This window comes from Drosophila ficusphila, unplaced genomic scaffold (genome assembly GCF_018152265.1).
Source record: "Drosophila ficusphila isolate 14025-0441.05 unplaced genomic scaffold, ASM1815226v1 contig_414, whole genome shotgun sequence".
In the NCBI taxonomy this organism is placed as follows: Eukaryota; Metazoa; Arthropoda; class Insecta; order Diptera; family Drosophilidae; genus Drosophila; species Drosophila ficusphila.
In genome coordinates this window covers 22,694,702-22,707,929 of record NW_025064328.1, presented here as the reverse complement: position 1 = coordinate 22,707,929, position 13,228 = coordinate 22,694,702, and the positions used below count along the sequence as shown (strand labels likewise).

Sequence of the window (13,228 nt, the reverse complement as noted above, 5' to 3'; positions counted from 1 at the left end):
CCTTACCCGGGTATGGCGGATCTCTGCCCGGGTGGACCTTACTTTCTCCGCAACTCGTGGGATCCACTATTAGGAAGAATATTAAGACAAACAAGCTACCGCAGGACATCCCTGCCTCGAGTGTCGCAAGACACTTCGAAAATCAACTCCTCGACGGGGAGCGACCACAGGTGGGACCATCCCCACCCAGAAGCGCAGCCACCGCCAGGAGTGCGTCTGGAACGCAAGATGTGGGACATCCCCCACAGCGGTCAACTGTTCCAGTCCGGGAACGTGCGCGACCAGCAGGACCATCCCGGCTGGCTCGCCCACCCCCCGCGGCTGGACAGAGGACCAGGCCTGCCGCAAAGAAGGATGTCCTCCCAGCCAGAGGACAACCTGGAGGCATAGACGACCCCAACAGGAGAGGCCTGCCGGGGTCCAAAGCTAAATGGTACCTCAGATACCTCAAGCAGGGCATGTCACCTGACGAGGCATTGAGGAAGGCAAAGGAGCCACGACCAGCGGCCCCAAGTAGTGCACCTGCCAGCAAGCGGGGTAACAGCACCCTCACCCCTCCGACAGACACCCCTAAAAGGTCGAAGTCAGAGGGCACTAATGAGGTCAAGGCAACTCCCTCCTGCCCAAAGCTTGAGGAGCCTTGTACCTCAAAGGCGGCGGCAGCACGAATGAAGCAGCCACCCTCCAGCTCCACAGCCCCTCTTACTGGCACGCACACCTCCTATGCGGAGGCTGCCAAGAGGGTCAGAGTGGCGGTGTTACCTGCGGAGTTCCCACAGGTGCACTTGAGCCACGATGAACTTTCCGAGTTGGAGGAGGCCATCATGGACGACATAATCACGTCGGCATGGGACACGGCAGTTGCATTTAGGGGCATCCACTTCAGGGTAGGATACCTCATAATCGACTGCCTGGATCAGGATTCAGTGGACTGGCTGAGGGCCGTTGTGCCCATGCTCAGAACGTGGAAGGGCGTGCCCCTAGATACCAGGGTGAGAGAAGACATCCCCGCGGCATTCAATGTCATGGTCTTGTGCCCCAGAAGCGCGGAAAGAAGTAATGAGGAACTCCTCATGATGCTTGGGCGCCAGAACAGGCTGGAGACAGATGCCTGGAAGGTGGTCTCTCGGAAGAACGACGGAGGCGGGGCACTCCTAGTCATCGGGATCGACCAGCTCACACGAGACGAGATTGTAGCTAGAGGGCACCAGCTCAACTTTAGGTTCGGTACCGTCTCGGTGAGTGGGCTGAGAAAGGCGGCAAAGGTGGCCGCAGCAGAAGGACCGCCCTCTGGTCCCCCAGATGGCAAAGTGGAGGTCAAGGAATCTCTCGACGAGCCACAGGAGCCTATGGGTACAGAGGAGGACCCTAGCGCCGCTATTGATGTGAGGAGTGAGGATGAGGAGCATCCTACGCCCTCCCAGGAGTCGACACATGCGTCTCTCCTGGACTATAACGACGAAATGGAGGCCGACGTCACTCTGACGGATGGCAGTGAAAGGGAACACCCGCCCCCTTCACCAAAGATGGAGCATCCGCTCCAGTGATGGCTGCATACAGGCTAGCCCAGGTGAACCTACACCGAGCCAAGGCGGCATCAGCCGTCCTAACCAGGTTATTCACCAACCAACATATCGGGCTAGCTCTCATTCAGGAGCCTTGGTGCAATCAGGGCATTAAAGGCCTGTACACCAAGGAATCAAAGGTAATATGCGACCAACGGGGTGCACACCCAGGAGCATGCATATTAATAAGAAAAGATATCAATTATAATATCTTTTCAGAGTTCCTAAGTAGTGACTGTGTCGCGGTAACGCTGAGCGGCACAGGAAAGTTACCAGCGAACGCCATAGCATCGGCGTATTTTGCTGGGGATGCAGCATGCCCACCACCGGAAATCATCGGACTCGTGGAATGCTGCAGGAGGAAGAAGATACCCCTAATCATCGGGTGTGACGCCAATGCACATCACGTGATATGGGGAAGCACCGACGTCAACAACAAAGGTGAGCAGCTAATAGAATTTATTGTAAATAGTAACCTAGAAATCGGTAATGTCGGGTCCACACCGACATTCATTACTAGAGTAAGAGAGGAGGTCCTAGACATAACTCTGATGAGCAGGTCTCTAGGACCACTTATCAAGAACTGGCATGTGTCGCCAGAGGAATCAATGTCAGATCACCGAATCATTAGATTTGAAGTAGACTTCAACACCGCTAGGGACGCCCCCAAAAGGAATCCCAAGAAAACGAACTGGGATTGGTTCAAGTCCTCCCTTGAGCTCAATCTCTGTAACGAACCGTTAGGTATACCCAGACATTCTTTAGAATTGGATCAGGCAGTGGATAACCTCTGCAAGAAGATAACCAATGCTTTTGAGGACAGTTGCCCTCTTGGCAGACGGAAAGCAGCTAGAGACGCCCCATGGTGGAACGACAACCTGGAACGGCTCAGAATCTCCACCCGCCGGCTCTTCAACAGAGCAAAAACGAGCGAGGATAACTGGAGACAATATAGACACAGCCTGACGCTCTACAACAAAGAGATCAGGAAGGCCAAACGGAAGAACTACAGAGACTTCTGTGAGGCAATCAGCACAGCCCATGAAGGGGCAAGATTGCACAAGGCTATGGCCAAAGTTGCACCAGAAAGTAACCTAGCCCTGAGGAAATGTGACAACGCTTACACTTCCGACGACAGGGATAAACTAGCTTTACTCTTTAAAAAACACTTCCCCGGGAGCTCACCCCTGGCGGAAGATACGCTCAACCCAATGGAGGCACCGTCCAGCACAGTTCTTAAGGACTGTCCGCTGCAACCCACGCAGCACGCATACAGGGCAGGTCGTTCAACAGACACTGCACTGTACCAACTTTGTCACACTCTTGAAGGGGTAGTAGACAACAAAGAAGTTGCAATCTGCGCCTTTTTGGATATAGAGGGAGCCTTTGAAAATGCGTCGCATGATGCTGTCTTAGCGGCCCTCGCCAGAAGGAATATAGACGCGACAACAAGAAGGTGGATTGGAGCCTTGTTAAGCTCCAGGCAGGCAATGGCGACCATTGGCAACAGCACAATGACCGTTGCCACAAGCAGAGGATGTCCGCAAGGTGGAGTCTTGTCTCCTTTACTGTGGAGCCTACTAGTAGATGAACTACTAAAGAAACTCGCCGACAGAGGAATACAATGTCAGGGCTATGCCGATGACATAGTAATAGTAGCCAAAGGGAAATTTGAAGAAACGCTTTGCGATATTGTCCAACTCGGACTCAAGATGACGCTCGACTGGTGCAAGGAAGTTGGACTTAACCTCAACCCCGCAAAAACAGTCATTGTTCCTTTTACAAAGAAGTACAAACTGAAGAAGATGAGACAAATCATACTACTAGGTACTCCCGTAGCAATAAGCCGGGAAGTTAAGTACCTCGGAGTTACCTTCGACAGGAGGCTAACGTTTGCAACCCATATGCAAAAGACAGTGGATAAGTGCCTCAGGGCTCTCTTCACCTGTCGGAAAATTGCAAGGAAATCAAGGGGGACCTCACCCCAAATTATCAGATGGCTATACCTTATAATTGTGAGGCCAATACTCACATATGGGTCAGTAGCCTGGGGTAAACGAGCTAGGCTCGTTACCGCACAGAAACAGCTCCAAAGGCTGCAAAGACTGGCATGCATATGTATGACAGGAGCAATGAGAACCTGCCCCACTGCGGTACTGGAAGTTCTCATGGAACTCACTCCGCTACACTGCGTAGTAGAGTTACAGCGGAAGGCCACCCTACTAAGAATCACTTCTTGTGGTAATGGCAGTGACCGCATCCTCAGTTCTAGGGATGCAGCAAAACTACTAGTCGAACTTCCCCTGAGCTCACACCCCAGGGACGAAATGACAGTAGAATTCATCTTTGAAAAGAATTTTTCTGCTCATCTGATCAACAAGAAAGAATGGACCACCATGAAGGAAGTACACACCATGGCGAGTCACACTATAGCATGGTATACGGACGGGTCTTTAACACACCAAGGCACTGGCCTTGGAGTAGTAGGACCACGAATCAAATACCATGAATCGTTAGGCCAATACACCAGCATATTCCAAGCTGAAGTTTGCGCCATAGGACGGTGTGCAGAGCTCAATATGAAGCGTGGGTACACAAACAAGGACATTGCGATCCTCTCGGACAGTCGAGCGGCAATTACTGCACTATGCAGCAATAGAATCACTTCGAAGCTGGTACGAGAAGTAAGGACAAAGCTGAACCTTCTGGGCAGCAACAACAGGTTGTCATTAAGATGGATTCTTGGACACAAAGACATATCCGGGAACGAACTAGCCGACAGGCTAGCAAAACTAGGGGCGGAAAGACCCCTTATAGGAACCGAGCCTTACTGTGGCATAGGCAGACACACAGTCAAAGATTACCTAAGAACAGAAGAGGTACATATGAGGCAAGCCTGCTGGGTAGACCCCACAGGCCAAAGACAAGCCAAAACCCTCATCGTCAATTATGACATGAAGAGGTTTAAGAAACTTATACTACTAGGGAAGAGATCACTTAGGATAGTTACCGGCTTACTAACCGGACACTGTAAACTAAGGAGACACCTATTTAATATGGGGATTACAAACAGGAAAACATGCAGATTCTGTGATAACGAGGATGAAACCTCAATACACATAATATCTGATCGCCCAGCACTAAGTAGCCTGAGGAGCAGAACCCTCGGGTCCAGGTTCCTTACACTTGGGACCTCTGGAAGCATCGACCCGATAAAGCTCCTTAACCTTATCGAAGGAGCCGGGTTGATGGGTGAGCTCTAAGCTCAGATAGGGGGTACAATAGATCCAGTTGGGTCGAGGTAACCTTTTCCCCCCTAATAATAATAATAATAATAATAACAACTTTTTCCTTCATTTTCGAAAACCAATACCTATCTCTTAATAATTGCGTTCATTACTTTGTCTCTTCCTACATGCCCTAACTCGTTATGATACTTAAACAACACCGGTTCTTCCATCTCTTTCGGAACATAAAATAATAATCTACTATCATTTGTTTTTCTGTAAACGACCCCATTTCTCATCTCAAACAGTTTGTCCTCAGACTTTTCTAATTTTTTTATTATTTCCTGTAATTTAATATCTCTATGTTGGCAAATTACTAAATTATTCTTAAAACTATTACTTTCTACTACACCTATATTTGAACTTCTACTTAATGCATCCACATGCTGCATCCTTTTTCCTAGTCGATGTTCTAAATCAAAATCATATTCCAATAACTCTAACGCCCATCTAGCTATTCTTGGATTTAAATCCACTTTAATAATAATTGGCCATCACAACCCTTGACGGGTCACAGCCTGTTGCACGATTTGCCTCCACGCATCCCTGTCCTGGGCGCGCCTTCTCCAGTTGGCAGCACGGGATGACAGCGCTTCCATCACCTGGTCTTGCCAACGCATCCGGGGTCGTCCTCTCCTCCGTTTCCCAAGAATTACCGCATCAAACACCTTACGGGCCGGAGCGTCTTCTTCCATACGGGCGATGTGACCCAGCCAGCGGAGTCTGTGAATTTTAACTCGACTGACTACATCAACATCCCCGTATAGCTCATACAGCTCGTGGTTTCATCTAATGCGATAGGCATCGCCAACGCAAATCGGACCAAAGATCTTGCGGAGAATCTTTCTCTCGAACACTCCAAGAGCGGCTGCATCGGATTGCACCACTGTCCAGCACTCCGCACCATATAAGAGTACTGGAAGAATGAGCGTCTTGTATAGTGTTATTTTTGCCTGTCGAGAGAGAGCTCTACTGTTGAAATGCCTACTGAGCCCAAAGTAACACCTGTTGGCAAGTGTGACTCTCCGCTTAATCTCTAGGCTGACATCGTTTGTGCTAGTTATAGCCAAGGTAGATGAATTCCTTGACGGACTCAAAGCTATAGCTTTGATTCTCTGCGATTCTCCGCGATTCTCTGCTTGAGCACACCATAAACTTTGTCTTGTCCATGTTCACTGCTAGTCCTACTTTAGCCAACTCTTTTTCAATAGCCCCAAAGGCTGCTGTAACATCACGCTTGGTTCGGCCAATGATATCAATATCATCAGCGTAACCAAGGAGTTGGACACACCTGTTTGACAGAATCGTGCCCGTCCGATGCACACCAGCCTTCCTTACAATACTCTCCATTAGAATATTGAAGAGCATGCAAGATAGCGACTCACGTTGTCTGAGACCACACTTGGTACTAAAGGTTTCGGATTGGTCGTTTCCTACCTTGACAGAGCTGATGGTGTTGCTCAATGTCATCCTGCAAAGCCGTATCAGCTTTGCTGGTATACCAAGCTCAGACATGGCGGCATATAGGCGATCTCGCCGGGGACTATCGAATGCAGCCTTGTAATCGACGAATAGATGATGGGTGTCGATCTGGTTCTCATAGGACTTCTCCAGGATTTGGCGCAAGGTGAAAATCTGGTCAATAGTGGATTTGCCAGGCCTGAACCCGCACTGATAAGGTCCAATCAGTGCTTCGGCATGGGGTTTCAGGTTTTCACACAGTACGCTCGAAAGGACCTTGTATGCGACTGGAAGAAGACTAATGCCACGGTAATTGGTGCGCAATGTGGCATCACCCTTCTTCAGGACAGGACTGATCATGCTGAGGTTCCAATCTTCGGGCATGCTCTCCGTACGCCATATCTTGCTGATTAGTTGGTGCATGCTCCCTACCAACATATCACCAGCTGCCTTAAACAATTCAGCCGGCAGGCCATCAGCACCTGCAGATTTATTGTTTTTGAGTCGTTGGATTGCATCCTTGACTTCGGCATGGCTTGGGGTCGGTACATCTATATCAGTACCATAGATTGGGGTTTGTGGATCATAATCTTCATAGCCCGTGCCAGAGCCAGCTAACAGGCTTGAGAAGTGATCCCTCCATAGCTTCAGCACAATCTCTGCATCTGTGACTAGGTTTCCGTCATTGTCCTTGCATGCAACTCCTCCAGTCTTACAACCTTGGGTCAGACGCTTAACCCTCTGATTGAAGTTACGAGCTTCATTTCGGCATCTGCTGCTCTCTATGCTTTCACACTCTCGTTTTTCATGTTCTCTTTTCTTGCGTCTGAAAAGGCGTTTCTCATCCCTTCTCCTTAACCTGTAGACCTCAACAACAGCCCGTGTAGCCCCAGCTTGCAGTGTTCTTCGGTAGGCGGCGTCTTTTGCAGCTGTTGCTTCCCGACACTCCTGGTCATACCATGGATTCCTTGTTGGGGAGTGCTGGAATCCAATGACTTCTTCTGCGGAAGTTCGCAGGGAGTGGGATATGAGCGCCCACTGATCGCTGATGTCTTCAGGTGTTGGATTTGTTCGGCTCAATAGGCCAGAGACTTGAGTGTAGAATGCATCCCTTGTCTGTTGTGATTGCAGCTTTCCGATGTCCAGCCTTCTCAGCAGTCCTCGACGTGCAACCTTCGCAACACATAACTAGTGCGAATCTTAGCTGCAACAAGATAATGGTCGGAGTCGATGCTGGGACCCCGACAGGATCGCACGTCGAGTACGATAGATGCATGCCTTGCATCGATCACAACATGATCGATCTGATTTCTGGTCAGTCGATCGGGAGAGAGCCACGTCGCCTTATGTATGTCCAAATGACGGAACCCAGTACTACGAACTACCATATTATGCGCTGCAGCAAAGCCTATTAATCTGAGACCATTGCTCGAGGTGGTCTCATGTAGACTAAATCGCCCGACGGTGGCACCGAAGATGTCTTCTCGCCCAACCTTGGCATTAAAGTCCCCAAGGAGGATTTTAATGTCATGAGAAGGGCAGCGGCCGTAAGCTCGGTCGAGCTCCGCATAGAAAGTATCCTTGGTTATATAGTCTTTTTCTTCGGTTGGAGCGTGCGCGCATATCAGGCTGATGTTGAAGAATTTGGCAGTAATTCGGATCGTTGCAAGTCTCTCGTTTATTGGCAGAAAGTGAGAGACTCGGCGCCGCAGTCTGGTGCCAACAACGAAGCCACAGCCAAATTCATGACTTTCTGGATGGCAGCTGTAGTAGATGTCGCAGTCCTTCTTCTTAATGCAACCTTGCCTTATCCATCGCATTTCCTGGATAGCAGCGATATCGGCCCTACATTTTTTGAGGGTATCTGCTAGTTGTTGAGCAGCACCTGGTCTGTACAGTGTTCGTACATTCCACGTGCATACTCTCAAATCATTGTCCTTTTTTCGTTTGCCATGGTCGTCAACGTTCAATCCGACCCGTTCCGAGGCTTCTTCTGCTTCTTTCATTGAGTTTTGGTTTTTCTATGGGTGGATTTCAAGTCCTCCGCCACAACCTAGTTTGAAGAGCTAGGACTCTCGTCGCGCGCTTTAGTTTGCCACTCAACGGATGTTAAATGGCAATCCAGGGAGAACCACGTGGAGGTAGTGCGTCGGCTTGAGGAGATCAGTGATAAGGATCATGCTGGCATTCACCAAGTTGAATGCAGTCAGACACTTTGCCTTATATGCTCTCCCCCATCCCCCCTAAATCCACTTTATTTAATGTTAATGTTAACGAATTACAATCTGTGACTACTTTAAACTTTTTTCCTTGAACATAAATTCTTCTTAACGCGTAAATAATTGCTAGTGTTTCTAGTTCGAAACTATGACATTTGGCTTCATCTTTTGTGGTGGCTTTTGAAAAATAAAATATAGGGTGTAATTTTTTATCTTCTTTTCTCTAAAACAAAACTGCTCCAAACCCTAATTTAGCGTCTGTGTGTAATTCTACTTCATCTTTATAATTAGGGGAGATGTGGGGGTTGTGGGCATAGTTTTGTTTTTGGCTTATAATTACCGAACTAGTGCATATTATTTGGACATATGGGTATCTGTGTAAAGCTAGAGACCTAAGCTAACTAGTTATGAAGAAACATACTTGACTTTGTCATGCGAAAAAATTTCATAAGGACTTTTGTTAAATCGTAATTTTTAGCTAAATTTTTTTTTTGGGGGTTGTGGGCACCCTGGGAAAAATGCTGCAAATGGAATAATATGGAAAAAAAAAAACGCAACCAATATCAACAAAAGGACAATTTATTTCTTTCACGATTATTCTGAAAGCCGAAATATAAAGAATAAAGCGTGGAATTCTTAGTGATAATCTATATCTTACGAATATTCTGGAAGCCGAAAAATGAAGAATAAAGTGTGAAAATCTTAGTGATAATCCCTCTCAGCGGAAGAGGATCCTTTTCCAAGAGCCTAAGATTTCTACAAGAATGTTCTAGAGGGTTCCAAACAAATTTTGAAAACAATTTTACAAGAAATTGTAGGTAATAAAAAAATTTGCCAAAAAAAAACGGGTGCCCACAACCCACCCAATTTTGGTGCCCACAACCAACTTTCGCAGGCATTTTAAGAAGTAATTAAAAAATGTGTTTGCATAAATTTTTTGGTTCAAATCGATATTGTTCCATTTAGTATATTGCTTTGACTAAATAAAAATTCATTACACTTACCTTTTTAATCGATTCACTTTAATTGATACACTATTGAAAATCTTTGAATAAAGTTTCACCACCTTTTCCAAGCACAAGAAAAACCAATTCGTTAATTTCAAAAAGCAAACGCGTTCGTTTACTTTGATATTTGGCACAAATCATACATAGGGTAATTGCTTGCGAATGACATTACCAAAAAAATTCAATCTTCATTTTGTGAAGATATACGTAGGGGTGCCCACAACCGACCCATGCCCACAACCCCCACTTCTCCCCTATATAATGCTAAAACTGGTGCCTCTATTAACTTATTCTTGAGATTATTAAAACATTCTAGTTCTTTTTCTTCAAAAACGAAATCTTTATCTTTTTTAAGTAAATCATAGCTATTGTCGAAAAGTCTTTGATAAATCTCCTAAAATATGAACATAATCCTAGAGAACTTCTAACTAAGTGTATTTTGCTTGGAATAGGAAAATTCTGAATTGCCTCTATACCTTTACTATTTGCTTGAATACCTTTATTTGTTATAACAAAACCTAAATACTCTACCCTAGATTGCAAAAATTCGCACTTATCCATCCTTAATTCCAATTTATTTGTTACCAATCTATTAAAAACTTCATTCATGGTTTTAAAATGCTCTTCTATATTTTCACTAGCTACCATAATATCATCCATATATACAATTACTTTATTTTTCCGAATCATATCAGCGAAGATTTTGTTTATGAATCTTTGAAATACCGCAGGAGCGTTTTTTAAGCCCATCGGCATTCTCTAAAACTCGTATTGACCTAACGGTGTGATAAATGATGTGTATTTAGCCGACTCTTTATCTGCGTAAACATGAAAATATCCGTGCTTTAAATCTAATTTTGAAATTACTGTTTTATTAAAAAGCTTGTTTAACAAATCGTCAATTAATGGCAACGGATAATTATCTTTTATTGTTATTTTGTTCAATTTCCTGTAGTCTATGCATAACCTTAAGTCTCCTGACTTTTTCTTTACTAATACTATAGGTGATCCATATTCCGATTCACTGGGTCTAATAATTTCTTCTTCTAAATATTCATCCAACAATACCTGCAACTTTTCTTTTTCCATGTAGGATAATCTTCTTGGGGAACAACTAAACGATTTAGCATTTTCTAAACTTAATTTAATCTCACACTTTACCTCAGGATTTTCAGGTCTTTGCTTATTAACACACTCATCTTCTAATATTTTAATAAACTGACGACGAACATTGTATTCTACTTTTTCATGTATTCTATAATCAATCTCATTCTCTACTACATTTATATTTAGTAATTCCCTTTTTCACCTCACTTAAATTTTGTTCATTTTCATTTACACAATCACTTGTTTTCAGAGAATCATCATAAACTTCAGCTACTTTACAACCATTTCGATCTTTATCATACTCATATTTATCAGCTTCATAAAAATCCTCATCTCCTTCAAAACAATTTTCATTTTTCTCAAAACAATTTGCATCTCTTTCACAACGATTTTTTTCTCTTTCATAACAATTTTCTTCTCTTTCATAACAATTTTCTTCCCTTTCATAACAATTTTCTTCTCTTTCATAACAATTTTCTTCTCTTTCATAACAATTTTCTTCATTAATATCACTTTTGGCTTTCATTTCCACCGTAACTAATTTAACGTGTTAAGCAGTGCCGGATTAAGCTAGCGCGGGGCCTGTAGCAAATTCTGTCAAGGGGCCCTTGCTTTGCTTTAGGTTCTCAAGTTTAGGGTATTAAATAAAACAAAATTGTTACAAATAAACTTTTCTGGATTTAATATGGGCAAATTTAGAGATAACACTTTCAATATCGACTTTTTTAAGCAAATCATGCTCTATATTCAACAAAGTGAGATGATTAAGACGTTCTTGGCCCATCGTGTTCCTTAATTCATTTTTAATACGTTTTAATGTTGAAAAAGTGATCATGAGAGACAAGTAAATGCGCAAGGCAATTTCCAAGTTTGGGAAACACGATTCTAAAGAATTATTTAATAAAAGTTTATAAAATTGCTGTTCCAGAGGCTCCTGTTTCGTGCTGTCAATAACAGTAGCCACATCTGTTTTCAGCAGCTCTGCGAACTGCACTAATTCGCCACCTAGGCTGTTCTCCAAATCATCTTCGTAAGCACTGACCATACTTGAGGATTTTTCCAAAATCTCTTCTGTTGTAAGAGATTTTAGCTGTCGAAATACTTCAAAAACACTAGTAATCTTTTGATATGCCTTCATACGTTTAGTTAAAGCAGACAGTACGTTATCAATAATGACAATAAACACCTGAACTTCGAAACGTTGTCAAACGAGTCAATAAAATTTAAATAGTTTGCCTACTTTTTCTCGAAATACTGATAATCTATATTATATTAAAATCGATAAAAAAGTACAACCTCGGCTACGTAAACTCGCAAAATAAATGTATACCTATAAAAAAAAATGAAAATCTGGCCGCTTGAAGGGTAGAAATGTGGTTTAATTTCAGATAAAATATAACGTGACGAAATCGAGTTTTATATTTTCAGATGGGAGTAAAGCATAGCCTAAGCGCTTCACGCTTAAGTCATGCAAATTATTTTTAGGTTCCTATCTAAATTTTTTTTTTTTTGTACGATCAGATAGGTAGGAGTTGGAGCGCGGCCGCGCGGGGCCCCCCAATGCGCGGGGCCCGTAGCATTTGCTACTCCTGCTATATGGCTAATCCGGCACTGGTGTTAAGATCTAAATTTATGTTGCATGCTTCCATAAAATCACGACCCAAAATAGCGTCATGACTCATAGATTCTTCGTCCACAATTAACAAATTAAAATATACTTTGTTCAGATTTTTTAAAATGTAACATAATATTTTTCCGTGTACTTTTAACGACTTTTATTTAAACCATAATATATTTTATGTTCTGGGAGTATTTTAATCTTATTGGGTACCATATTTATTTTAATAAAAGAAATCGGGCTTCCCGAATCTATGAGGCATTCTGCAATCACAAAGTTATCAAAATATTCTACAAAATGAATTTTTACATGCCTTACGTAATTATTTTTAGCTCTCTGGTTGCTTGTATTTTTATTTTTGGGGCATTGTCTTACCCAGTGTCCCCTTTCGCCGCATGAGTAGCATGACCCCGGTTCTCTTTTCGGCTTTAAACAGTTCCTGGCGAAGTGACCTCTAGCGTTGCAATTGTGGCATCGAATTTCCTTTCCATTGGTTTGGTCCATCGGAGTAGTCTTCTTCTCGAACGATATTGCTCGTTTTGTTGGCAAACTTACTTCAGAAAAAGCACGTCTGATATGCGAAATATCATGGAAGCATTGAATTCTCGCCTGATTGCGCATGTCTTCGTTAGGTATACCCTCGATTATGCGGTCCACCAATTCTTCCTGATCCAGGCTGACATTTTGAGCTAGCCTTAGTTTTTCGTCCAAGTACTTTCCAAATTTCTCCGATGTCTGCCAAATACGAGACTCGAACTTCCGACGCTCTTCCAGTTTAGACTGCGTATTTGCGAAAATTGAAATCATTTCTTTGCATAGGTCATCCATTGGTTGCAAGGCCCGACTTGAGTTCTCATAAAGCCACTCATTCACTTTGCCCTTGACCTTGCTTACGAAAAGCATGCGCACTTGATATTCAGTAACTCCGTAAATACTCGAAATGTTTTTCATTCGTGCAATCCAT

General features: G+C 44.0%; 1 protein-coding gene across 1 annotated transcript; it reads left to right on the top strand.

Annotated features, from left to right (window-relative positions):
* The first annotated feature begins 668 nt into the window (after nucleotides 1-668).
* LOC122320071 lies at nucleotides 669-1,547 on the top strand. The gene has a single exon (XM_043208147.1). It carries the CDS (start codon nucleotides 669-671, stop codon nucleotides 1,545-1,547), a length of 879 nt encoding a protein of 292 aa, XP_043064082.1.
* Nucleotides 1,548-13,228: the final 11,681 nt, after the last annotated feature.